The sequence below is a fragment of the Anas platyrhynchos genome, chromosome 15 (assembly GCF_047663525.1).
Source record: "Anas platyrhynchos isolate ZD024472 breed Pekin duck chromosome 15, IASCAAS_PekinDuck_T2T, whole genome shotgun sequence".
Lineage (NCBI taxonomy): Eukaryota > Metazoa > Chordata > Aves > Anseriformes > Anatidae > Anas > Anas platyrhynchos.
In genome coordinates, this window is record NC_092601.1 from 6,924,714 (window position 1) to 6,951,465 (window position 26,752).

The following is a 26,752-nucleotide window of genomic DNA, read 5'->3' on the forward strand; positions in this document are numbered from 1 at the left end:
GGCGGCAGCCAATGGCGGCGCCGGGCCGCGTGACGTCACACGCACAACACGCGCCGGTCTTAAAGGCGCAGCGCCCCCCTCCCCAAAACACCCCCCCCCCAACCCAAAGGGAGCGAGGCGGAGGCGGGCGGAGCTCGGAGCCCTGCGGCTTTATTGGGCGCGTCCCGCCCCGCTACAAACGCTACAAACCGTACAAAACAACGACAGAAACAGGAACGGAACAAACCAGCAACGTCATAGGAGCGACTGTACAAGAGGCGGCGAGTCCCGCGCCTCTCCGGGCAGCGGCGCAGCCCCCAGAGACTTGGAGGTGCCCCCGCTCCCCGGGGGCTGGATGGGAAACTCTCACCCCAAACCTCCAGGCAAGGCGGCAGGGATCCCTCAGGGCAGCAGCTCCAAACCTGCGCTAAGGGCTTCCAGCTTCTTTCCTGCAGCACCCACCTCACCAGGCTGCACCGTGTCCGCAGCGTTCCCCTGGCAGTGGCTTCGCAGGGGAGCTCGGTGCGCAGGAACTCGGCGCCTCAGCACCCGAGCAAAGCAACAGCTCGGTACTGAAGCCTCGGGCAGATTCGGTTATCTGCACTTTTCAGCTGCTCTGAAAATCCTAGTGATGAACGCCTCCCTGTCCTAACTCTATAGGGTTTCCAAAATAGCTCAAGATTTACATGCTCGTCTGTACAGCGTGCTAAGCGTTTGGAAATCATCAAGCAGCAGCCTGCTAAACTGGAGAAAGAGAAGCTACAACATCTTCCCACCCATTTAGCTGGGAGATGCTGTTTTTGTAGCCTTTAAAAAAATCAAAGCCTTTTGTTTGAAATAATTTCAATCAATGCCAAGAAACTAGAAGCCCCACAACAGAGGCTATCTAATGGCCAGGAACTGGAAATTTCTCCTCTTATATCGCTTTCACTGCCAGGATTCTCTCTCTCTTTCTCTCTCCCCCTCTACCCCCTCCTCACCCAGACCCATTATAAAAAAAGGTACAATATTTAGTTACATGGGATTTAAGTTAAAAAATAAAAAGCTGTCCAGTCTTTTTGCTTTATCGTGAAGAGTTTGAGCTGGAGCGGCTGCGGTGGCGCCTTCGTCCAGGAGATCTGGATCTTGATCGCCGGCGGACAGGGGATCTGCGCCTAGGAGATCGGGACCTGGCAGGGAAGGATGAAGAAAGCTTTTATTAGGAGACATGGACAACAGGTTCCAGTCATTTGTCAGCTCACCTACCACCTTTTCAAATCAATGCTCCCTGTCCCCCTCCAAAATAAATGAAAGAGCTCCAATGAAGTTCAGCCAGGGAGCAAAAAGGCAATTCAAAGAGGATTATTATAGCAGGGATGTTCTAGCTACTGTCCCTCTGCTTCTGAAGTTGAAAGACTTAATATCCAAAAAACAAACAAGATTCTTATTTACTCTCAAGCAAAACAAACTCAAGTTCATTCTGCATCAGATTCTCCTCCCTGTGCAAGGTCAGCTTCAGCTCCTGAAGTACAGTGAGGTTCAGGGAAAGTGTTTATCCAAGTCGCACAGAACCACAGGGCCATTTCTTAGGGGAATTCTCACTCTAAGAAACAGTTGAGCTTCAAGAACTTCAGTACTACAATTATCTATGCAGCCACCAGTGCGACACCAAGGTTCCTGCCAGAGAACATTAACAGAGCCTGACAGGATGGTAAGGCAGACTAGGGAAGCAAACAAACCATCCAATCCCTCATTTCCATGACCTCAGTAAAAAGTGTCTTTCATGGAGGACTAACGAGCAGTGAATCTTGTGCCACGTTCTCTTTTCAACCTGTATCTATCCACTCAGCAATCAACTGGTACCAATCAGGAATCGCTTTTACTGGTTACAAGAGTTTCAGCAGGCTTCCAAGACAGAGGAGCTCACCTAGATCCTGAGAAAGGGCTGCCTCAATGCACTCAGGTAAATCTTTCGGAGCCTGCAGCATACAACAGGTGTGTACGTGCCCGGTCCCACCCTGGGGTCAGTGTACTCCAGCTGCCTGATGCGGGAAGGCTGCTTTGTGGCCATGTTCTCACGCACAGGAATGAGGGAGAGAGGTGCAAGGACTTCCAAAAAGCCTCAAAGCACTGCGTGGAAGGGACTCCAGGGAGCAGGCTGGAAAGCATCTGATTCATCTGATGTTTCCAGCAGACTGTGTTCAGACGGCAGCAGGTCACTGCCAGCACTTCACAAGTACAGCCTGGGTTCAACTGATGCCCAAAAGGTGCGAGTTACCATCACTTGGAAGGGCAAGTCAAGTCCAATGGGATGAAACTGTCCTCACGCGGAGTATTTCAGCGATACGCTCTTGTTACACTGAGAAGGAAATACAAATTGTCACCTCTCACCTTCTCCTCATGCGAGGCGGTGACCTACGCCACATGGGTGGTGGTGGCAGCATCCTCCTGGGTGGGCTGAAGCGTCTGGGAGGGGGTCTAGGACGTGGCGCCAGCACAGCCGTGGCGGTGATCTCCTGCCCATCGATCTGGCCTGTGCATGAAATGACAGAAGCAGGGTGATGCAGGCGTTTTCCAGCACCAACATCTACAGACCACGTGGCTGCAACTCCCAGCTCTGTCACAAGCTTTGTCTACAGCTCTACTTCCACCACCCGCTCCAGACTGACGTTGATGAAGGCCACCTACACACTGGACTTCTAAATCAAATATCCCATCAGATGTTAATCTGGAAGGATTTTAGCAGAAATTTAAAGATTTTTATTGGGTTTTTATTTTGGAAAAAAAAAAACAGTTTTAGTGTTTCTGTAGTTTTTATGGATCTGTCCTGAACTCACACAAAAGCCAAACTCATTCAAGCTGAAAACAGAATGAGAGTATTTCAGATCAGCTACCCAAAAGCTACGCCATCTCTCGCTCATTTTCAGACCAAGCCCACCTGTTACAAAGACTTTTTTTTTTTAAAAAGCACCCAGCCTCCCTTCAACATTTGACACCTACCTCCATCCATGTGTTTCAGGGCTTTCTCAGCATCATCTGGGTTCTCAAACTCAACGTAAGCGTAACCTTTAGAGAGGTGTGGATTTAGCCTGTCAACTGGCATGTCAATCATTTTAATCTTTCCATAAGTGGAAAATATTTCCATGATGTGATCCTGCAGAGAAAGAGCAGAACTTCAGGACCACTCTTATGGCATGTGTCCCATACGCCTCTTACCACTCATATACCACCGCCCAGGTCTGGCTGGCACAGAGCAGTAAATTCAAGATATCCACAGCACTAAATTGGCTAAAAACCCTCTTGGGGACCTTATGAAAATGGGCCCGTGCCCTTAGTCAGAAACTCTTAGCTACAATTCTCAGTACTTTTTAAAAACACCATTTTTTCAGCTCCCTGAACTCTGAAGACCTTTAAACTACATTGCCAGAACATCTCTCTTCAGACCCTCTTCAAGAGCCTCCAGATGTTCTTAATGCCTCCCAGATCATTTCTGCTACTGTCCTGACTTTGACAGTTTTCTTCATAGTAAGGCAAAGTACCAGGTCTGGGATTCCAACAAAGCAGACAAACCTTTTAGCACTACAGTCTCAGAAGCCTGTACTCTATTTGACTCAGTGAGATTCTTACGAAGTTTTCCTCACTCATCAATCTGGACACAAAGCAAGAATTCCCAGAAGAGTTATTTTGGCAGCAGTCCAGCAACAACAACAACAAAATCGAAGGCTTTATGAAAGCCACCAACAAATGCCCACAAAAGATATGTAAGCTTGGCATTCCAGGCGAGCATGCCATTACCTTGGTCACATTCCTAGTGAGCCTTCCAACGTGTACTTTTGTGGGTCTGGGTGATGGGCTGCGCCTCTTCCGCTCCTTTTCATCTCTCTTGGGTGGCTTGGACCTGATTTCACAACAGAAAATGTTTATAGTTTAGGGAAAAAGCAAGACAAAAACCAGAAGCCAATCCCTAGCACGTGATTTTTAAAAGTACAATTTTTCTTGCGAGGGCAGAATTTTTCCAAAGACATTACAGGTTAGGAAGTGTTGAGCTGGTGGTAGTGTTCTACTCAGAAACATCTCAAGACTTACATTTGACTTGTCTGCTTTTACTTTAGAACCTTCTGAAATCTGAGACTCCCCTCTTCTCTAAGTTCTAGCCCTACCACAGCTAGGGAAATAAATTTGAAATTTATCAAACATTTTTTCAAAAGTTCTTGGCAGTAGTTACAGAATTTTGTAGTTGTTAAAACAAAAAACATCACTTAACACAACAATTAGAAAGGAAGAAAGCAAGCAAAAATGAATGGATCTAGTGATCTGTGCTTCTCTATCTTCTGTTCACTATGTAGGGCTGGAAATATCACATCCGAACTATTTAAATAGCTGCATGCTGCATTTTGCTTGCAGGTTTTTAAAATTACTATCCAGTTTAAAAAAAAAAAAAAAAAACTCCAGTAGGCAGAACATCTGTATTTAGGCTTCTTCTAAATCTTACTGTCATAAATTAGGGACACACTAAAAAAGCAAACTGGATTATAACACCTCAGTAGATTTTATCAGTCTTCCACACCTTATTTACAGAATTATTCAAAGGAAGAAAACCTGTATGGGTATTAAGATAGTTTGATTGCCACCCTTACAAAAATGCTTCCTTTGGTCCCCACCCGTTTTATCTTTACACATAAGAGAAGATACACACACACCAGCCTACCCACCATTATCAGCCCTGGCTTTTCTGTTGCTCTTGGCTATTATTTACAGGGAATATATAAAGACCTCTATTGTCATCTGGTGCCCTTATACTCCCATTCTAATGGGGAAACATTGATTAACACTGCCTCTAGAAAATATAGTATGTAGCAATTACCCTTAAAAATGAGATTTTTAATCTCTGCAGGGCATATATTTTGATTGTAAGTAAAAGGAGCACACCCATTCTAACAAAATCCAGATCTCTAACTTATAAAAAAAGAAAAAAAAGGAAAACTGTCCTCAGGGAAAAAAAAAAAAACAAAACAAACAAACAAAAAAAACTATTCTGATAAAACCCTTGTATTCTACATGCAACTCAGCCTGCTATCTGGTAATTCCTAAAAGTCAAACAGAACTGACTTGGAACGGGAACGTCTCCTGTTGTCGTGTCTCCGTCGAGATGGGCTGGGGGATCCAGAAGAGCTGCTGGAACTGGAACTGCGCGAGGTGCTGGAGCTCCCAGAGCGACTCGAGGCAGAAGAGGAGCTTGAGCCACTGCTAGAACCAGTGCTGGAACTGGACCCTGAGCTGGAAGTTGAGCTGGAACGGGACCTGACAGGGGAAAAAAAAACATGAGCGGTGTACCCAGAAAAAGAATAGCTGAAAAATTTATCATAATTACAAAGAAAACAACTGCAAGCTGAAACACTAAAAATCGACTCTCCATAGCTCACTAGTTCAGCCAAATGAAATTTGTATCTCACAGAACCCAAAACCCTTCAAGTCAGACACAATTTTACTGTGACTAACACAAGGCAATGTTTGAATGGGCCCATGACACGGGGAATGAAATGAACCAGACGTATTGCTGATGGTTTCTGAAAACGTTGTTTTTGTTACTCTCTGTAGCAGTAGCTACCTGGTACTGCTGCTCCCGCTGGAAGCACTACGTCTTTTGCGTGTCTTGTCCCGACCACGATCCTTTTCACCCGATTCCTTCGTGGCTCCTTTGTCCTTTGATCGGTCCTTCGATTTCTCTTCAGACCTATCCTTGCGTTTGGTTGGTGAGGGAGCCCTTAAAGAACAAATTGCAGAAGGGATTGTTTGATACAGAAAGCCACAGAAGAACGGAAAACCGCACCCAGACAAGGAACTGAAAGGCAACATGAAACGTTGAACTTCAAACGTAACTCTAGCTCTGCAGTTACAGTGATCTTAAGTGTTAGGTAAGTCTGGGCTTTTTAGAAAAGAAAATATTTTACATGACAGAGCAGCAGCTTTGAAGGTGACAACTACAGCATCCATAAATTGTCACATACAGATTCACATAGAAAGAGGAGCATTTCCAATTCTTCACCCTCCCTGGGAGGGCCCTAGTACCCTACAACATCCCCGGTTTCATTAAGCCTAAAAACTGGGATGGAATGATCACCTAGTGTTGGATTTTTTTATTACTTTCATTGAGTGCTAGCAAACTCTTCTTTTTCACTCCTGATAAATCCATTTCCCCTTCAGAGGAATCCAAATCAGCACCCAATGGGCCTCACTTATCTCAAATCTCACTTCTAACTCCTTGGTTCTGAGAACTGGTCCCTAATTGAGTGCAATAAACTCCGAAGAGTAGCCCAGTGACAAGATAAAAGTGCTTAGAAAGAAGAAGTTAACAGATAGGCATGAAAGAGCACAGCTGCTTTGCAGCAGTGGCAGCAGACTGGAGGACAACCAACTTCTGCAGGGTCCCTGAGCTGCACACATCGCTGTGCTGCTGCTCACAGCCCACCCTGTGCCTGCTCGCACTGGCACCTCAAGTACAAAGGGCCCTCACTCTCCAACCCTCCCCAGAAAAGGCAGGTGAAGGACACCCAGCTCCTCTGCAGGACGTACATGCAGCTCGTGCCTCCTGACAGCCTCACCTCCAGAAGAGCAAGCTTTGGTTTCCTCCACAGCCAATTTGTGGCCCAGAGCATACGTTGGTCAAGAAGCGTTGCTGAAAACTTCAGCAACAAAAAAACCCACACTCAATTACGGCTGCTTTCAACCCTAACAAGCTCCTCCCAAAGCTCTTTCAGCCTTAGAAAGACCAGATTAAGATTGCTTAACATCCGAATTAAAAACTTCCTCTACATAAATTTTAATAACTGCTAAAACACGTGGCAGATTTGAGTTGGTGTGATGCCAATTACCTACCCACAAATGAAACATTTGGGAAATGAAGAACGGGCACGAGCCCCCCTGAAGTGCCAGCGTTACGAGCAGTGACACAACTGCCACTGTGCTGCGTGGTGTTGGAAACACTTCCTCCTCCATGTGCAAAGGCCAAGTTAGCTAACAAGAGGAAAACTCTCAAGCTTGTTGCATGGAATGGTCTCATTGCTTCTGTGCTTCTGGTGTCCCAACTCCAATAATCAACTGCTTTGTTCTCTGAATTCTAATTCAATATATGATTGGGAAGAGATCACTTCTGAACAGCTGAACTTGGCTCTCCTTATTTTCCATTTCAGGGTTTTCCCTGACACAGCCACCACAACAAGCAACACAAGCGAGTGTTTGCACACTTTGCCCACCACAGCTTCCAGAAGCCAAGGAACACCTTGTTCCTGTGCGCCTTTCTGCACAGAGAACAGAAAGCAGCAGCACAAACGTGACACCAGCCGGCCTTCCCTACCACCTGCAGCAGCAAGAAGGCAGCCCAGGGACTGCTCCAGGGCTGCTAAAGGTGGTTGACAAAAGCAAACCTGTGCCTGCCATTAAGCTGTAGGATGTTTTTAAGCAGCTCCATGCTTTCCCTGCTCAGAAATAGAAGACCACTGGGACAGACCAGCTGACCCACTGGGAAGAACAGAACAGACAAGCTCCTGGACACACAAAACAGGACATTTTCCTTCCTCACCTCCCTTCTAAACAACCACTCGGGTTTATATCACTTCCTCCCACACACCAACTACTCCTGCAACCGTGGTTGTGCTGCCATCAGCTCAGCTGTGCGGAGCTATCAGGCCCCGAACTGTTAGCTCAGCTCTGGCCCTACTGGTGCACGGCAGGGAGGGAGCGCAGCTGAAGGCCAACACAGCCAGCGCTGACACCCAGCTGCTGCGGGAGCACCCGGAGCTGGAAGCCTCACCAGGACGCAGAGCCTGGGGGCGCTTCAACGCCACCCCGGTGCGGCGAGGCCCAGCCGCGGCCTTCCCGCGAGGCCGCGCACAAAGCGCCCAGCCCGCAACGGGCCGGAGCCCGGCAGCCCCGCCACAGGCCCAGGCCCAGGCCCAGGCCCCTCCCCGGCCCGGCCTCCCGCCTCCCGCCCGCCCCCCGCGCTAGGCCGCGGCGCCTCAGCGCCCCCCCCCCGCCCGCCATCCGCCCGCCATCTGCCCCCCATCCCCTCCGCCGCGCCCCCCTTCGCCTCCCCGGGCGGCTGAGAGCCCGCTGGGAGCGGCGGCCGGGCCGGATGGCCGCGGATGGGCCCCCCCCGGCCAGGCCCCACTCACATCCTCGGCAGCCGCCGCCGCTCCGGGCCGCGTCGCGCGGGATGGGCGCAGCGCGGGCGGGAACGGGGCCGCGGGGCGCGGGGCGATGGCGTCACGGGAGGGGGGTGGGGGGGGGGAGGGAGGGGCCGAGAGGCTTAAAGGGGCAGAGCGGGGGCGGGGGGGGGGGGGGGGCGCAGGGGGAGGGAGAAAAGGAAAAATAAAAATTAAATTAAAAAAACTCGTGGAGATGAGGGTGGTTAGAGGGAAGAGGGAAAAATAAAAAATAAAAAAAAAATGTAAAAAATAAAAAATATAAAATTAAAAAAATAAAATTTAAAATAAAATAAAATATTTTTGTTGTTTTTGTGTTTTTATTTGTTATTTTTTTTTAAACGGGCAGTGCGGGAGCGCAGAGCAGCAGTCGCGCTCCGCCGCCCACCGAGCAGCGGCGCTCAGCCCCGTGCCGGGACGCTGCCTACCGGGGGGGGACCGGGAGGGGCTGCCCGGCCCGGCCCGGCCCCCCCCGGCCCGGCCCCGGCTCCCCGAAAGGGTTACGGGCGGGCTCCTCCCTCGCAGCCCGGGCGGGGGCCCCGCGAGTCCCCCCCCGGCTCCGGGAGGCCGCGGCTGCCGCCCCTCAGCCCCCGAGGTGCGGGCGCGGGGCCGGGGGGCCGGGGGCTGCCCTGGGCGTGGGGCGGGCGGAGGGGTCGGGGGGGGGGGTTGTATTTTCCAGCAGACTGCCAAGTGCTTGAGCCCCTGCTGGCTCTGAGCCTGCCCTGATTCTTCCCAGCGTGAATCGTGGCAGCCGCTGGGCTTGCGTCTCCCCAGGGCTGAAACCTCGGGGTCCAACAGTGACCCCTCTGCTGGGGGTGCCCCCGGGCTGGGCCAGGAGGAGACGAGGAGAAGCCTGCACCTTGCCCCCGGGGCCACGGTCAGGTGGTGGGAGCTGTGGTTCACCCGCACTCACACCCTTCTTCCTCCCCAGGTCTTGCATTCGCTCAGCCACGACGTGGTGCCTTCGTTCCCCTTCTCCCGTGGGGTTTTTGCGTTTGGCACCTAATGCGTTCGGGGCGGAGAGCAGGAGAGCTGAAGGAGTAAGCACGGTGAGGAGGGGGGCTCTGGTCCTCTGGTTGCTGTGAGTGTTGCTGTGTGCGGTTACGGAGGAGCATTCCCAGCAGATTTCCTGGTTAAAGGAGCTTTCTGGTTATGGCTAATACCAGCTTCAGGCACTGCGAGTGTTCAGCAGCAGCTGGGGAAAGGGTGGCCAGGGTGAAATTTGGCCACATGCCTAAACTGGCAGGCTGAAGCCAGGTCCCTTCAGCAGGCCTGGCTGTCCAACAGCAAACGCAGCTTTGGGCAAAGATGTCCTGGGAGTGGTGAAGTCCTCGGGTGGGTGGGGGCAAGTGCGGGTCCCAGCTGGGGGCTGCGGTGCTGCCTGTGCTGTGCATGGAAACTGCCTCTGCGAGATGCTCGTTTGGGAAATAACCAAGGGTCAGCCCTGGTGAGATTGCTCCAGGGAGTTCCTGTAGGGGATGGGACATTTCTGTTTTCCTGATAGCCACTGAAATGAAAAGATGGAAAAGGCACCTGGAACTGGGGTAGGGTTGGTGTGGGAGCACAGCTCGGGTGATTGCGCTGCCATGAAGCACTGCTGCTCTGCCTGCCCCTGCCCCTGCCAAGCCTCTGCTTGAACTGGCTTCTCCTGTGCAACTTAGGGACCTTCAGAGGACCCTGGGCTGGCCCTGAGAATTAAAGCAAGGTCCATTGCCTGTGCAAAACCACAGCTCTGGTAAACTCCTTGAAGGCTTCCTGGGTCTTTCCCTTGCATTTTTCCTCCCCCCTGCTCCTCCTTCCCACCCGTTACTGGAAAGTAACAAACATTTGGCATGCCAGGGGAGTGTAAAGGTCTCTGTGCTGTGCTGTGCGAGCTGCCTGCGTGACAAAGGATCCAGCTCCTGCAGCAAATCCCCTCTGCAGAGTGGGGATCAGACGATGGGCTCATCTGTGGGAATGGGAAGAACATTTAGTGCAGGAAAACTCAATGTTCAGAGGGCACCTAAGCAAACGAAGGCTTAGCTAGAGGTGGAGCCAGTCCCGAGCTGTCGGAGAGACCGAGCCACATGCGGAGCTCTTATCTATGAGGTCCCTCTCACATCCCTAGTGGGGTGCGGGGTGGCCTTTAGATACAAATAGTTTGGGATCAAAGTGCAGTCTGTGTCTCCTGGTTAATGCCTCTCTCTTTTGCCATGGAGGAAGTAAAATGCAAAGGGGCACAACTGCTGCATCGAAACAAGCAGCTCCTTTTCTTTCTCCCTGTGCCTTTCCATGAGTGATCTGCAAGAGTCTCTGCCATTTGGGCTGGCAAAACACGGTGTCTTTCTTTGAGACCAATGTGTACCGAGGGAAGCAAGGTTTGGAAGAGATTTCTGGCTCTCATCTGCTTGACAGTGACTGCTTGATGTGGTCCCTGTCAGACACTGCTGATCTGGAGAGCATTGTGCTGTCCTGTGGGAATTCTTGGGAGCTGTTTGTTTTGGGGAAGTGAACCCCCAAAGTGTGTGTGTGAGGCAGCGGATGCAGCACTGATTTTTCCAATGAATGCCTGCAGAGTTAGGAAGCTGAAAGGAAATGGAAAACCCGTCCACTGTGACAGTAGGCACACACACACGCAGCTGTGATGTGCTTCTGGACTTACAGGTTTACCCCACGTAGGTGTGATTTTGGGGGCTGTACCTGCAGTGCAGTCCCAACTACAGCCACCCACGTACACGCAGCACGTGGCCATGTCCCCCCCGCTGTTCCCTCACCCAGCTGTGCACATCAGGGAGGGGATGTGCACTCATACACGCGTACCTGGACCTTCTTTACAATGGTGCATAAACGTTTGCTTTCACTTCTTTCAAAGGTACAGGACAGCGGCACCTACAGACCTGATTTCTGAGGCACTGACGGTTTCCACGCCACAAGCGTCAGCGCCCTGGATCCTGCTCGCCACAACTTCCCCAGCCACCAAGCAGGAGCGAGGCTCCAGTAGGGACCTGCCAGCCTCGTACCGTGACCTGCTGCTGGCCTGCGCTTGCACCCAGCTCCCCACAGAGCTGAGCTGCTTCTGGGGATGCCAGCTGGGAACTGGGACACGTCCACAGCACAGCTGTGCACCCACGAGCTGCTGAGGCCCAGGCACAGTGGACTTGCCACCGCTAGGAGGTTGCAGCACTGCACAAGTGAGTGGCTGGGGAGCAGCCTCTGCGTGGCACCACAACAGGAGCTGCCCAGGCAGCTGTGGCTTCACCTGCCATGAGGGGGTCCAGTTGTCCCAGCCAGCTGCTTGTCCCAGCGCCGCGTGGTCCTCTGAGGGGTCTGTAACAACAGAGACTGGTAGTGGGCCCAGAAATGGCTTTCTGAGTGGATTTGGAGTTCCCCTTCTCTTTGTTCCTCTGCCTTGTCCTCCAGCAACGCGGCTCGTCTCTGTCAGAAGGGACGCGTGCCTTCCTGAACCTGCTCTGGTCCTGCTCTCTGCCCTGCCCCTCGCTGATGCATTGATGATATTGGGTGAAGCTGAGCCCGGCATCATCCTCTGTGCCCTCGTGGGACTGGGGTGTCAGGTTGGACCCTCTGCTCTGAGGGGTCCCACGTGAGCAAGGGACAGGCTGCTGGGCCAGCCCTGGTCACCCCCAGGCAGAAGAGCCATCTCCTTCCTGCTCTTTGGCTGGGACCTGCATCGCTGCTTGTGGCTGGGGCTGGCGCAGCGTGGCCCCAGGGCCACCAGCCTGGCAGCAGAGTGCTAGCAGAGCCCGAGCAGTGGATGCAGTGCCCCCGTGTCCCCCCCCATCAACTCCACTTCGTGCCGTGGGGCTGAGAGGTGCCACTGGCTGGCCAGGATGGCGGGGATGTAGGCACCGGCAGCGATGGGCCGCTTGGATGACCACGCCAAGAGAAGGATTGTGGAGCTGCGCAGGGCTGGGCTGAGTTTCCGCAAAATCAAGAAGGTGCTGGAGCTGGACAACATCCGAGTGACGCCACAGGCCGTGTATCTCTTCCTCAAGAGGAAGAGTTTGGAGCTGGGGCCAGCAGCAGGTGGCTGGGGTGGAGAGCAGCCCTGGTTCCCCCTGCAGGGGCACGAGGCTGAGCTGCCCCAGTCTCCAGGCCCTCGGCCCCCCACATTGCCCAGCGGGGCTCCTACTGGCGGCCAGGATGGCAAGGAGGGCACCCAGATCGTCAGCGTGGCCTCGTCCTGCCAGGGCAGCAGGCAGCCGGGGGGGGCCCTGCCTGTGGGACTGCCTCTTGGGAAGGGTAAGGCTGGGCCCCATCCAGGCCTGCCCTGGCGCAGGCTCCCTGTTCTCCCCCAGAAGGTTTGGGGACAGAGTCTCCTTTCGAGGCATTTTTCTTCTGTCCCTCGCAGGTGACAGCGGTTCCACAGGTGCCCTCCCAGCTCCAGGGAGCTGCCAAACACCAGGGACCCCACCTGCCCCCACACAGCCGCTGCCTGGCCAAGGGCAGCTCGTCATGCCCCCTGCCAAGAACCCAGCCCTGGTGGCAAAGAAGATCGTGGACAGGGCTCTCCTCCTGCAGAACAAGGTAGGGTGCTGGGTGGCACATTGGGGTGTGAGGGCCCATCTGCTTCAGGCCCAGATCTTGCATGGGCAGGGTCTGTCCTGCCCCTCATGGTGCACATGTGGCTCCCACGGGCAGAGCAGCTTTCCTGGTGGCTGTGGCAAGCTGCAGGGATCTCAAGACACTGGCACCAGGTATCCTGGGTACAAAGCACAGCCCTGAGTCAGGCTGAGCCTTTGCATCTTTCCATCTCCCTGTTGTGTCCCTCCCTGCTGCATCTTCTACTTGCAGCCCTCACCTTTCCATATCTGCTATGGTGCAGCAAATGTGGCTGGTCTGCAAGCTGGGAGGGGACACCCCAGGTACACTGCTTCCATCCCGGCAGAGCAAACCTGCCTGGCATGAGCATGGGCAGCCCAGTTGGCAGCAGGTAGCACAATGCATGTGCCCACGGAGCAGAGGCACAGAGATGGGGCAGGGAGGAAGAGCAGGTCAGAGAACACTGCAGTCCAAAGGTTGTTCCCTTCTGCCTTGCACATGAAGCACAGAATAAATCCTTCTCCTGCTTATCCCCACTGAAGGAGCAGTTAATGATCTTTCACCTCCACTCCTCTCCTGCCTCCTGCTATTCTAGGTCAAAGATGCCAGCACACAGACCACCCCACTGAACCCCACAAGCCCTGGAAATCAACACCTTGCTTGGGGCGAAGCAGTGCTTCCCCCTGCTCCTGGTTCCCCCACCACTGCCGAGAAGCTGGATGCTGTACACGCAGAGATCCAGAAGCTGAGCCAGGCTCTGCACGCGGTGCTGGAGAGGCAGTGCCGCCTGGAGCGCCAGCAGGAGCACCAGCAGCGACTCCAGCAGGAGATGCTGCTGATGCTGCAGCAGCTGAGCTCCACCGTGAGCCACGGCGCCGTGCCAGCCAACCAGCCCTGCGTCCCCTTCAGCAGCGTGGCTGAACCCTCGCCCACCGTGCCAAACTTCAGCCAGTTCAAGATGGAGCTCATCTGACCCTAAGGTGCTCTGTCGGGGCTGCCCCATCCGCAGGGCAGGCCAGCACTGCCAGAGGATGAGGTCCTGAAGCCTTCAGAGGCTGTGGCAGCTGCCTGAGGGCCACATGGGGTGTCCAGCAGAGGTGATTGCTGCTTCCCTACTGCTCTGCCTCAGCCTTGTTGATTGAAAGGGGTTGCTGGGCACAAGAAGGGAGGGGAAGCTTGCTTCTCCCGTGCTGCCCATCCTGGCAGGTCCTGGAGCTGAGCAGTCCATCCATGGACTGTAGCAGCTCGTGTGAGCTGCAAGGAGAAGATGCAGCTGGGAGGGACACAGCAGGGTGGTGTTCTCGAGGTGAGGCTTCCTCTCAGGAGGGTCAGTGTTGTGACAATCATAGGAATGCCCCCTGCAGGGTCTTGTTCAGTAAAAGGCTATGGTTGAGAAACATAGTGGAGAAAGCGTGGGATCTTATTCTTTATCTTATCTCCCCCTCACCCTGTTAGCAGCTGGGCTGGACCTGGCTTGGGCACAGCCAGCAGAGCACCATGAGGCGGGCCCACCTCTCCACACACCAGGGACATCGCCAGGGGCCTGGCATCAGCTACCACACCGGTAGGGATAAATCACACTTGTGTAGGAAGCTGACTCTTTAAACTGAGCAGCTTCTACCCAGGTCAGCCCCTCACCCCCCAGAATCTCAGCGTGTCTGGAGTCTGTCACTGCCCCCGGCTTCTGCCCACTGCTCTTGTGGGTGTGGGTTCTGTATGCTCTGTGTCCTGGAGGGGGGCTGTGTACTCCCCTCTCCTCTGACCCTTTTTTCTGTGAGTGAGAAGGATGAACTCTTGGCTTTGGTCCCCCAGCAGCAAGGGCTCTCCTACAGCAGGCTGCTGGCAGTGCAGAGCTGCAGGAGCAGAGAGGTTTTAGAGGCACAATGCTGAGAACAACCCTTGTCTGGGTGACAGGGCCTTAAGGGAGGCTGCAGGACTTGGGCTGCCTCAGGGGTGTGTGTCAGCCAAGGAGACTTCTTTCTTTCTGGTTACACCACAGTCAGCACAAAGTCGTTCACCAGCCTGTTTCTCCAAACTCATCCAAACTCTCAATGTAGACACACGTACAGAAAGATGTGTGTGTCTGTGTATACACCCACGTATACGTACACAGCTCCTTGCAGCAGCTGTGGAGGAAGAGGGAGCAGAACAGCCGCTCTGCCGCCTGCATCCACAAGTCCAGCCCTGGTGGTGGAGGTGGTTCTGCCACTGCAGCTGTGCCTGGGAGCATTAGAAGTCTGCTGCCATCTCCCTGCAGTCGTTCATTTCAATGTTGGTGTAGTTTTGGGGATGTCTGAAAAGCAATGGACAAAGTAAAAGGCAAAATGAGTTGCTCTGCTCTTTTGCAGGAGGCAGGGAATGACAATCCCATCTCTCCTGTGTCCTGGTGCCAGGAACTCACCCAGTGATACTAAAGCTGCGTCTCAGCTTTGCTCTTAAAATAAAGAGGCTGGATGACCAGCCTTCAGCAGGCACAGAGTTTACTAAGGTGTCTTTTAGCATTTTGGGGAAAACCAGGGCAGAACACCTACCGTCACCTGGCACATGTAGATCATCTTTAAACCACACTGTTTTCCAAGAGATTCCTTAAGCCTGACTTAAAGTATTTTTTACATTCCTTTATAAAATACACAGAGTTTTTTTCTATTCTCCAATGTGTTTCAAGAACTTTCCAAACTTCCAACACTTGCCCAGCAGCATCCTAGCCAACGATAACAGATCACAGAATATTCACCAAAATAAATTGCCTAAACTGGCTAAATAACACACCCACCAACACTGTTTTTGACCACTCAAGTGTTAAGCAGCTGTCTACCTGCTAATAACACCAGGGCCACCAAGTAATTGTTTAAAATGGTGCTGTGCTATACTATGGAAGCTGTTTCCAGGTTATGCTAAACCACCCGTAACTTCCCGGTCTGCTCAAAGGAGCAGCTCTTCCCCTCGCTGCCCCTCGTGCACAAGCCTTCAGCAATTTGCTCTCCCCCACAACATGTTGTAAGCGAGGCCGATGGGCTTTACATCATGCTCAGTGACACACCTGGTGTCACTTACAGCTTTATCAATTATTGCCTTAACCTTAATGACCATTTCTTACCTTTTGATGAAGTGCAACGCCAGGCCAACCAGCAAGAGCACGAGCAGCAGAGCTCCCACGACCAACAGGGCGATCTCCCAGCTGCGCAGAAAGGCTGAGGGTGTGAAGGCAGAGATGGGGCACTGCAGTCAGGACCCTGCCCAGCCAGCTCCAGCCCCATCACGTCCCCCCTAGCCCCCCTGCAAACACTCCACAGTGCTCCTGCTCCAGCCTCAGCCAGCTTCGAGCAGCTGGCTTTAGGGCTTCTGCTCTGCGCCCAGCAGCACACGGCTGCCCCGGCCTTGCTAGGGGATGGGGCAGCTGAACTTGCAGGGACATGGACATGGCAGGGTGGCTACCCCATTGCCCCTTGCACCAGGGGAAGCCAGCCATCGTTATGCTTCGTCTAACGACCCCTCAGCTTCACAAGACAGCTTTGTGTAAGCAGCAGCACCAGATGTCTGAGCCCAGCCTCAGCCCCGCTGGTGGCGCTGGATGGAGGTCCCCGCGCACAGCTCTGCTCCCGACTCACAACTGCTCTGTGATGACGCTGGTGTGCTTCTGGGGGCGATGCACTCAGGGCTGGTTTTCAGCACTCTTCCATCCACGGAGAAGGGGTGGGGGCTGGTCAGGAGGCCTCGGCGCCAGCTCTCAATGGACTGCTGCTGCGCCGGCAGCCGAGCACGCACCCGGCCCGAGACCTTCACCACGGAGTTGACACACGTCAGGTTCAGCCCTGTGGAGAAGCAGCAGCACACCTTGAGCAGGGGGGAGCCTTTCTGCTTCTGATGAGACCTCCTGGCCTCGGCGGGGCAGGGACACAACTCTCCCTGCCTGGCACCAGCAGCGTGGGTAAGGGGGGGACACTGCAAACCAGGCAGATGGAGCGGGGCACTGACCTTGCAGGTAGAGCTCAGAGACGCCACAGGAGCACTCCTCCTCCAGGGAGCTCAACAAGACCCTTCTAAAGCTTTCCAGTGGCCTTCTGTGGTGCACGGTCCAGGCAGAGCAGTCTAAGGGACGAGGAGAAGTGGAGAAGCAATTGCCTGGATGCAGCTCAGGCCTGGTGATTGCCTCCCAACTGCGCTCCGCACACCGAAACTGCAAGCAAGGCTGCCTGCTTGGGATAGTGGTGTGCTTTCCATCGCATCAACGCACCAGGGAAGGGAGCAGGGTGCCCACCCTGGGAGATACGGGGGGTGGGAGGTGCCCTGAGGGATAAGGGGGGCGGAGGGGCACACAGCCCTGCTTACTGGGTGTCAGGAAGCACAAGTCCAGAGCCACGGCAAAGGCATCCTGCGGACAGCTGTTCTGCACACCAGGGGTAGGCTCTGAGATGGCAAACTGTAGCTCTGCGCTGGCATCACCGGAGGGGCAGCGACTCAGGGACACAGGCCTGTCCCCCAGAAGAGTAATGTGAGCTCAGCAGTGCCTCTCACACCTCTCTTCGAGGCTTCATCCACAAATCCCACCCCATGCCCGACACTGCTGGGGATGACGAACAGTTTGCTGGAGCTGACATCAGCCTTTGCAGGGCTGTCACAGAGACAGGTCCAGCTGACCCCGTCAGACCTGAGCTTGGCCACAGCAAACCCATTTGATGTGACTGGTTTCTGGTGAAGGTATTTCAGTGCGTGCTTAAGCTAGCCAGAAGCTGGAGATCTCTGTTTCCTGGGAAAATAGGACCCATACGGCTGTGGCTCTGTGCACACGTGCTCACGGGGGCAGGCTGCAAACTTGGAGCCTCCATCAATGAGGTAGGACAGCAAGGCAGAGGACATGAGGATGACAGATTTAGCTAAAAGAGGTGACCTTGTGGACAGGAGAAACTCTGCTGGCACTCCCACCAAGAGAAAGGCTCAACCCCATTTGTTGTTAAGCAAATGCCATGTTGGAGTGAAAGGAATGCCAGGTTTTGTTTTGTTCTGCTCACTGGGATTTAAAAATAAATAAATAAATCAAAGGAAAAGTTTGTCGAAGAAGTGTATACACTTGCTATTTGTAAAGGCTGCACTCCTTCATGCAATGCCGTTTACATCCCTTGGGAGAAGCAAGTTAAACAAGCAGAGGAGTAACAAAGTTCAATTCCCCACACCAAAGGAGAGGAAGCATTTTCCATTGTGATGACCTCCCCACCTCTCCATTTTCCCTCACAAGGCTGGTGAATACACGCAGCCACACAGGACACAGGACAAGGCAGCAAGCTCAGTGATGTGCAAACCGAGGCTCTGGGCACCAAGAACCCGGAGATGTTTTCCAGAGAAGTGGCCTCACCTGTCATCCTTGCAGGGCACAGTGTACAATGGGCCGAGGACATCCAAGCGGCCTCCCACCATGCTTGGCCCACATGTATACACCAGGGCATCCACCAGGTTCTCTGACGTTGCCTTCATGCCACTAGGAATCACGCTGGTGCTGTACAGAGCTATAGCGCTGGAGCCTTTGCTAGCAGCAATGTCCTCAAACATCAATTTTGTCCCGTCTGGAAACGCCAGGAGAATACACAGGGTGAACATCTAGAGATAGGCTGGAGAGAGCTCCAACGATAGAAATGTGAGACAAAATAGTGATGGTGAGTGGGGCAAAGCACAGCTGAGAGAAGGGCCTGCTTGCTGCAAAGGCCTATTTCTGAAAAGCCCAAGGTTCCTCTGAGACGTAGAGCTCTTTGCATGCAGGCCAGCCAGAGTTTAAGGTGAACAAAACACACACAGACAAAACCAAGCAAACAAAACCACCACCAACAAAAAACAAGACAGGCAGATGTGCCAAGGCAATGCTGTGGCAGGGCCAGTGGGAGATAGCAGCAGCGGAGGGTGCAGGCTCAACCAGCCCCAGTGGCCCTGCATCCCCCAAGGCCCCCAGTCCCAGCACCCAGCCCTCCCACCTTCCCCGCTTGGCAGAGCCCCAGTGGAAGAACAAACACTGAAAAACACATAACAGAATGGCTGAGGGAGAAAAGACAGAAGTAACAGACCCATCAGAGGATGAGTGGAGATTTTCCCCCAGCCCCGTCTCACCATTCCTGTCGCCCAGCAGCAGCAGGCCTGAGGCGCTGAGGTTGCCACCCAGCGGGACGCTGCCATGAGCGGCTCCCTCCTGGCTGGTGAAGATGACCAGGCTGAGGCCATCTAGGCTGGTCCCCGGCGGCCCCTGCAGCTCCACAAAGCCACCGGCCCTGCTGCCAGCCAGCCCCAGCTCGCTGATGCGGACAGCAGGCAGCAATGGCACATGGGGGCCACCACAGGAGTTTTCCCCGAGCGGTGTCATTGCCGTCACCTATGGGGAGACACAAAGCTGCTGCCATGGCCGCTGATCCCACTGCTCTGGGGGGAAGGCCCACTGCTCACATCCCTACTGCCTGTCCATATCCCCCACAGGGGTAAGGCCCGACAAGGATATGGCAGTTCTGCCTCCCCCCAGCTGCTCCGGGGTCCCATCCCTGCCAGCACCATGTGGGGTCCGCTCACACTGCAAACATCCCTTTGAACATGACCACAGAGCCCACTCAGCACCTCCCTGCTGCCAGCAGACCTCTTCTGCTTCTTTCATTGCCTTGTTTTTTGACCCGAGCATTCTGTGTCAGCCTGATCCCAGAGGACATCAGCAGGGGAACAGGAGAAGTGTACATACTCTGCCAGCATTCCCTCGGGGGAGCTATCTAAAGCTAAACACTTAAAAACAGGAAGAACAGTCGGGACAAATTAACACAAATTAATCACAGCAGTGGTTGAGGCAGGTCCTTCACACTCTGGCCCACGGGAAACGGAGTTTCAGGGATGTGAAGTGCTGTGCTACCGTGTCACCAGAACGCCTCGCTTTCCCGAATCAAGGCCATACCGAAACACAACCAGTTCTTTCCCAGTGGCTATAGCTGGAGTACAGACACCTGCCACCAACCCACCTGGAAGCTGCTCTGGAGTCTTGCACTCAGACCGTGGCAGCGGCTCAGGGACTCATCCTCAGTGCTGTGAGAATCATTTTCGTAAAGGATGCTCTGCCCCGGTACCAGCACTTCGAGCAGCTTCTCTGCCTTCTCATCCGCTCGGGACGTGTACACCACAGCATCCACCAGCCCCTCAGCGGTCACAGCCATGTTCACCGTGTAGAGGGTGCTGTTGCTGTAGTAAAGAGCCACAGCATCGGCCCCGTTCTGGATGGTGTTGGGGGGCAGCCTGACCATGGGTGCTGGGTGCACGGTGCTGCTCCCCACCAGGAAATAACCCAGCTCGTCCGTGTGGTGTCCGGAGAGGTCCAGCACCCGGTAGGCCCGGCTGTTTCTGCCATTGTAGAGGACCAGCCAGTATCTCTGGAGGTCAAAGTGAGTCCGTCCAGTGTAGAAGAGCTCTATGTACTCTGCGTCCTCTCCTCCCCCCGGGTTGTCTGGGTTCACCTCGTTGATGAGCAGCTCACCCACTTGCCTAGAGGGCTCTCGAGTCCCCTCTGGAACCTGTGATGGGACACCTTGGAAAGCAGAAATGTCATGAACGCGGGCCAGGCACAGCACCCTGGGCAAAGAACAGCTTTGCACAGTTTTGCTGGGGTGTGACCAAATTCAGCAGAAGACTGGGGGTGCCAGCCCAGCACCCCAACACACACATTCCTCCTCTTGCAACAATGCGCAGAGATCCCCATGGGCCTCTGCAGCACCCACAGGGAGCCGGGCTGTGCCATGCCTTCCGTGAGCCCCATGCCTGCTGGCAATGGGAGCTGCCCCTCACACGCAGCCCCAGCCTGTAGAGGTGTCCCTGCACCCAGAGGAAACACGGGAGAGTAAAGAAACTCCCTCTATGGCTCCTCACAGCTTGTCTGCATACAGACACCAGTAAAATAAAGGAGCTGAATATCTTTTTGACCATAACCCCACTTTTTAGTTTATTTTTTTTTAAATCTGTGTGCTCCAGACCCCTTACAAATGTCCTGGCAATACTCTGCCTAATAGCTCTAACAACAGTTTGCTTTTATTCCAGATCATAGAATCCCAGAATGGCCAGGGTCAGAAGGGACCTTAAAGATCATCTAACTCCAACCCCCTGCCATGCCAGGGATGCCACCCACTAGATCAGGTTGGCCAAGGCCCCATCCAGCCTGGCCTTGAACACCTCCAGGGATGGGGCATCCACAGCTGCTCTTGGCAACCTCTTGCAGTGCCTCACTACCCTTACAGTGGAGAATTTCCTCTTAATGTTTAGACTAAATCTGTCCTCTTTTAGTTTAAGAGCATTCCCCCTTGTCCTATCATTATCTACCCAATTAAAGAGTCCTTCTCCGTCCTTTATATAAGCCCCCTTTAAGTACTGGAAGGCTGCAGTGATGTCTTCCTGGCGCCTTCTCTTCTCCAGGCTGCACAGCCCCAGCTCTCTCAGCCTGTCCCACAGGAGAGGTGCTCCAGCCTTCTGATCATCTTTGTAGCCCTCCTCTGCACTCACTCTGACAGCCCCACATCCTTCTTGTGCTGGGGGCCCCAGACCTGGATGCAGAACCCCAAGTGGGGCCTCACAAGGGCAGAGCAGAGGGGCACAGTCCCCTCCCACCCCTGCTGCCCACCCCTCTGTTGATGCAGCCCAGGATGCAGTTCACTTTCTGGGCTGAAAATCTTTGTCTTTGTCTTTGTCTGCCAGAATCCCTAAGTCTCTCTCCACAGGGCTGCTCTCAGTGAGTTCTTCTCCCAGTCTGTGCTCACCGCTGGGATAGCCCCCACCCAGGTGCAGCACCCTGCTCTTGGCCTTGTTGAACCTCATTAGGTTCACATGGGCCCACTTCTTCAGCCTGACCAGGTCCTTTTGAATGCCATCCCTTCCTTCTGGTGTACCAGCTGCACCACTCAGCTTGGTGTATTTGCAAACTCACTGAGGGTTCACTCAATACACTCATCCACGCCATTTAATATGACAATGAGCAACACGTAGCAGCTGGATGAGACAGAAATGGAGGGGATCTTTGTCAGATAGGGAAACGCAGGGACGCAAACCTCCCTGCTGTGGGGAGCTAGATCCACACGCCCACCCTCAAACACGGTGTCCCTCAACATACATGAATGATGACCGGTACCTGGAGGTAAGTCTGGCACGTTAATATCCTTGAAGCAGGAGCTTTCTGCTGTGATATTCCTTCTGTCAAAACTCACAACCCTGGGGCTCTCCAGGAAGGTGTTGAAGGCTAGCAGCAGGCTGCTCAGCTGGTCTTCTGACTTTGCAGTGAGCAGGGTGGTGAACAGAAGCCCCAGGTCCTGACAGGCCACCTCTGAATCTGCAGAGGCAAGAAGAGAACAGCTTCAGTGCCATCACCCCTCTGAAAACGCACTTTCTCCTGGAAAGGACACAGAGCTCAGCAGCTCATCTCCCTCCTGGTCAGACTGATGCAGGGGAAGGGTTTGGGTGTGCAGCTTGTGCTGTCAGTGCAACGCTGTGAGCCCTGCAGATCGTCTGCCCACGCCTTGGACCAGGTCACGCAGCCCACCCAGGTACATCCTCATCCTTTCAGAAGCCTTGCAGCCCCAACAGCAAATGGAACAATCACTTTGGGGCTTCTAAACATCTTGAGCTGAACATATTATCTCTGACAATGCATGCTATAAAGTCATGGCTCTTCTCTTCATGTATCTGCATGTGCTCATCACACTTGAGTACTAATCTAGCAGGGATGTCAGAAGAACAACACAGACCAGTAAGTCCGCTTGCATTTCTGCCAAAACTTGGTTTAATTCATATGGCTCACAAAGCCAGCTAGGCAATAAACTCAGCTGAGACATCAGCCCTGTTGCCACATCTGTCTGACAGCAAATGCTCAAGGACAAAATAACTGGTGGTCTGCAAATGAGCACTGATGTGAGCTGGCTGGCAGAGCTGCAGATGGGAGCGCACTGCAGAACAGCACAACTCTAAGTCTAACATGCAATGCTTTCATGATCAGCACCAAGTCTAGATTAGCTGGGATCCAAGCCAGGAGGATGCAATTCAGTAGGGAAGCAAGGGCTGAAAACCAGAAGTGGATGGGCATTAGCCCCTGGCAGTCCCCGGGCTGCCCCACTCCTGACCACCTCACCTTTGAAGTAGGCAGGAGAAACTCCACAGCTGCAGGATCGGTCAAAGGCCTGGACGAGAGTTGTCAGGACTTCTTCTGACTTTGAGAGCCACTCCTGGCAATCTAGGAAACAAAAGGCCTACTGTTACCTAGCCACTCCAACTTCATTCACGGTTCTAGCTCATTCTGGGATGGTGCAACTCAGCTCCTGCTCATCACTCTGAGGGCCCAAACGGTTCCACTGCACCCAGAGCAGTTGTATACGAGAATGAAGACTGGGGAAATTCAGCCCAGATTACATGGCCACAAAGAACAATACTGCAGAGAAAAGTCAGATGTCCTGGTTGTATTTCCTTTGGTGTATCTGCACGTACCCCAGCACAACCCTAGGGGGATGTCCTGACAGCTCTGGCTTTGAGCACATGCTCTTGTCCTTAGGTGGTCCACCTAGAGGAGCAGAGGCATCTGATACCCACCTGCTACAAGAAGGCAGAAGGAGACCGTCTGGCTGAAGCGTTTGCTGGGGCAATCATTGAACTTGCCAGGGGTAGGCTGGCTGAGGACATAGGACAAGGAGTCCCGGGTCACAGAGCAGCAGTTGCACCGGCTCATGGACACATTTCCCAGCTGGTGCCTGAAAGAAACAGACCTGTATGTGAGAGAAATCACAGCCTGGCAGCCAGAGACATGAGTGCTTTTCACCCTCCACTCACATCTGCCTGCACCATAGGGTGAAACCAGGCACTTAAAGTCTTCTTCCTTCACAGGGTCTGGAGACACATCCCACCCTCATCAGTGCCTCCTTATCTGAAAAAGGCGCCCAAGAGCTTGATGAAAAAGGAGTCCAAGAGCAAAAGCACAGGCAAGAGCTTGCCCAAATGATTTTTATTACTGCTTGCTCCTACCCATGCAACTTCATGTGAGCGGCGCCTCACTGCCTCTGCTCCTCAACCTGCTTCACTGCCCTTCACCCACTCTGTCCTCTCTTTCTCCAGTTAGCAGCATATGCCTCAAATATAAAGGAAACAGTACTCGTGTCTCACAGAAGTCTGAGGTTACTAATGTTCTCTTTAAACTTCACTGGGGAAAAATCTATGCTCTTCAAAAACCAGAAAAAAAGAAAGTGGCTCAACTAAAATGAAGAGTAGCCCAGCCTCCAGCCTTGGACCGGGTGAAGCAGAGCAGGGATTTCCACCTGGGCCAGGTGAGAATCATCACTACCAGAGATAACAAAGTCCTTCCCTCATCCTCATTTTGACCTGAAATTCCATCCTAAAGCTAAGGAAAACCTTTTCTTTTTGAAAGTGGTATTGGAAAATCTATGATATTAACCAGTAGAGTTTTATAAATAATAAATTAATAAAAAGATAAAATAATAAATTAATAAACAGTAATGATTTGGTCGTAGGATTTCTCCCCAGATACTTTATTCTGCAGTGCCAGGTCTGCTGAGGGGGACACCTCCCCACTTTGACCAGGCAGGACTTGGTAGGAGAGCAGGACTGGTCTGGAGGTGGCACTCATCTTCCAGCCCTGCCCTCTCCAGGGGCTGGGTGGAGATGCCTGGAACCTGCAGCCCCAGCTGGGACAGGACGAGACCCGAGATGCCACCAGCACTCACTGCACAAGGGCTCTTCTTGCAGAGCCATTTTGTCACAGAGCAGGCACGACCCACCTGGGGACGTACGCGCCCGCCACCCCCGACCTCCCCAAGGCAGCCTCGACCTCCTCACAGCTTGCGCTGCTCTGCGGAGGGCTGGGGACATGGGGCAAGGAGGACCCTAGCAGGAAGAACCACTGCACAGCGAACCCTCCTCCCCACCCATCTCACCGTGTGCTCTCTAGGGCAGGTCTGCCCAGCGTCAGGGCCTCCAGCAGCTCGGGGCTCGCTCCCTCGCTGTTCGTGTACATGAAGGCATCCAGCAGGCCAGCCGCCGGCAGCACCTTCCCCAGGGCAAAGCTGCTGGTGTTGCCTCTGTAGAGGGCAACGGCGTTGGGGCCATCCCTGAGGACAGGGTGAGTAGAGTTCTCCGGGAACGGCAAGTCCACTGCACACCACCAAGGAAAGGAACAATGACACCATGTAAGCCGTAAGGGAGTGACACCCCATAAAGCAGATGTGAGGGATGATGCTCCATGAGCCACACACGAGCAATTCCTCTGGAGCAGGAAAACGGCATCACTTCAGCTGCAGTAACTTAGAAAATATCTGGGGTGGGCTGATCAGTGCAGGCTGGGCACCCATAGCCTCCTCTTCCTGCTCGCTAACATTTCCCACGTCCTTACAGCCTGAATTTCCCTGTTGGTGGCCAGATTCGTGGTCTGGAGGAGGAAATGTTAGCAGCTCCCATTCTGCTGCTCTGGCGCAGAACAGAAAAGCTGGTCCATGCATAAGAAGGGGAATGGGAAAACAAGTACAGACGTGACGTTGCTTACAGTAAAGTTGTTTTTTAATTCCGAAAGACATCTGCAAAATGAACTAAGCATTAAGGTAGCAATTGCTCTGATAGTACAGAAAAATATTTTAAAAAAATTATAGCATTTCAGTAATTGTCCTTGTTTTGTTTTTACAAACACACACACTCACATATATATACACAAACTTATTCACAGCAAGGGTCCAGGATACCAGCAGACAGCATTGAAGCTGAAATTTGGAGGACTTTCCCCATTTCCTTCCTTGTACGTACTGTTCCCTATTTCCCCAGCTATTTCCCTAGCACACAGCGGGAGTTGCTGAGCACAGTGAGCAGCAGCATTTCTGCTCTTCTTGTCAGCACTGCTGACATTTCCATTTCCATGCTTCCCCCTGCACTGAGAGCTCAGGGCAGAGAGGCAAGGACAAGCGGTTGCTCCCCCATGCCCCTGTCTGAAAAAAAAAAAAAAAGGCCAAAGTGCATCTCCAGCCTCCTTCCTGACCTGAGGAAGCCCCAAGGAACAGTCAAACGCCATCCCCAGAAATGTCCTGCTCAGCCTGCAGCTGGCTGTGCCCTTGCATCCCTTGGGGCCCCCCAAGCCTACCAGCTGCTGGCAGCCCCCAGGGAGAAGCAAAGCAGCTTTTCTGGTGGGCAGAGTAGAGCCCACACAGACAACGGGCTCTTCTGGGATTATTTGGGGCTTAGCCCCCTGGTGTGAGACGTGATGGAGAGCTGCCACAGAGACAACAAACCTCAGTGCAGAGCACTTCAGCTGCCCCCATCGTCTGAGCTTTGCTCGACTTTGTTGAGCATCCTGCCTGCTGACTGCAGAACAGCAGTTCTGGGTACTTCATGAATTACAGATGGGAACCGGGTTTGTGAGCGATGAACACACAGCCTGACTCAGGAATCATGAGTCAGGGAATTGCACAAGACAGCTGCAGAGTCAGGGCCTCCAGCTGGCAACATCTTCCTCTGAAGTGCCCAAAATAATGAGACATTTCCTCCTCCTCTGGTGGCCTGGAAGCTCTAGGAGGAAGCAGCAAGGGCAGCACAACCCCGACGGGTCTGGGCGCACTGAGAGAACGGCCCTCCTGCTTTTCTGGGGGGAGCCTGTGTCTGCTGGGAGCAGCCCCAAGCCACGGGTGGGAAAGGGGACGCGGCACAGCCAGGCTGGCCAGCAGCAGGATGGCGTCCCCTGGCACAAGCCAGGTCCCTCCTGGCACTTTCTGTCTGCACTGGTGTAGCACAGCACGTTCCCAGGCAGTGCCTAAGGACACCAGGATGGGTCAGAGCAGAAGCTCACTTCCCACCGACCCTGACCATACCTAGGTATCTGGGGAAGATGATGATGAACACACACGATACTTCCCCTGAACGTTGTCTGTCTAACGCTACCTCAGAAACCTTCTCAGACGGATGCAGCTGTGTGTGTTCAGCAAATCTACAGGACTGACTCTCTCCTGAACCTGCCTGGTTTCCCCTTAAGCACTTGGGAACTTCCATCTTTCTCAAGGTTCCTCGCCTGAGCAGCTCTGCCT

General features: G+C 53.5%; 3 protein-coding genes across 5 annotated transcripts in view; 1 reads left to right on the forward strand and 2 right to left on the reverse strand.

Annotated features, from left to right (window-relative positions):
* Nucleotides 1–134: 134 nt before the first annotated feature.
* RNPS1 (RNA binding protein with serine rich domain 1) lies at nucleotides 135–8,230 on the reverse strand. 2 transcript variants are annotated; one of them, XM_038186738.2, is made up of 7 exons: nucleotides 8,130–8,230; nucleotides 5,567–5,722; nucleotides 5,068–5,259; nucleotides 3,754–3,856; nucleotides 2,959–3,112; nucleotides 2,350–2,491; nucleotides 135–1,148 (listed from the first exon to the last, which is right to left on the reverse strand). In XM_038186738.2, coding segments are annotated over exons 1-7 (855 nt in total). In that variant the 5' UTR covers nucleotides 8,132–8,230; the 3' UTR covers nucleotides 135–1,042. The 2 variants fall into 2 exon arrangements, with proteins under 2 accessions (XP_038042666.1, XP_027325374.3); XM_027469573.3 differs by lacking the exon at nucleotides 8,130–8,230 and adding an exon at nucleotides 7,769–8,013.
* A 366-nt stretch (nucleotides 8,231–8,596) lies between these two features.
* On the forward strand, nucleotides 8,597–14,099 carry LOC113845254 (uncharacterized). Of its 2 annotated transcripts, XM_027469138.3 has the most exons (5): nucleotides 8,597–8,754; nucleotides 9,091–9,208; nucleotides 11,011–12,398; nucleotides 12,508–12,683; nucleotides 13,294–14,099. In XM_027469138.3, the coding sequence occupies exons 3-5, from the start codon at nucleotides 12,014–12,016 to the stop codon at nucleotides 13,669–13,671; spliced, it is 939 nt and encodes a 312-aa protein (XP_027324939.3). In that variant the 5' UTR covers nucleotides 8,597–8,754; nucleotides 9,091–9,208; nucleotides 11,011–12,013; the 3' UTR covers nucleotides 13,672–14,099. The 2 variants fall into 2 exon arrangements, with proteins under 2 accessions (XP_027324939.3, XP_027324938.3); XM_027469137.3 differs by lacking the exon at nucleotides 9,091–9,208 and having other exon boundaries at nucleotides 8,599–8,754.
* Nucleotides 14,100–14,707: 608 nt separating this feature from the next.
* The window catches only part of LOC101800187 (uncharacterized), a 39,108-nt gene continuing 27,063 nt past the window's right edge, over nucleotides 14,708–26,752 (reverse strand). The window contains exons 5-16 of the mRNA XM_027469135.3: nucleotides 24,626–24,842; nucleotides 23,271–23,428; nucleotides 22,816–22,917; nucleotides 21,823–22,020; nucleotides 19,676–20,235; nucleotides 18,792–19,050; nucleotides 18,049–18,256; nucleotides 17,028–17,170; nucleotides 16,674–16,787; nucleotides 16,307–16,510; nucleotides 15,796–15,889; nucleotides 14,708–14,991 (exon numbers count right to left, since the gene is read on the reverse strand). Of these exons, the coding sequence (XP_027324936.3) occupies nucleotides 14,928–14,991; nucleotides 15,796–15,889; nucleotides 16,307–16,510; nucleotides 16,674–16,787; nucleotides 17,028–17,170; nucleotides 18,049–18,256; nucleotides 18,792–19,050; nucleotides 19,676–20,235; nucleotides 21,823–22,020; nucleotides 22,816–22,917; nucleotides 23,271–23,428; nucleotides 24,626–24,842 (2,321 nt within the window). The 3' untranslated portion in view covers nucleotides 14,708–14,927. The remainder of the gene's footprint in view (nucleotides 14,992–15,795; nucleotides 15,890–16,306; nucleotides 16,511–16,673; nucleotides 16,788–17,027; nucleotides 17,171–18,048; nucleotides 18,257–18,791; nucleotides 19,051–19,675; nucleotides 20,236–21,822; nucleotides 22,021–22,815; nucleotides 22,918–23,270; nucleotides 23,429–24,625; nucleotides 24,843–26,752) is intronic.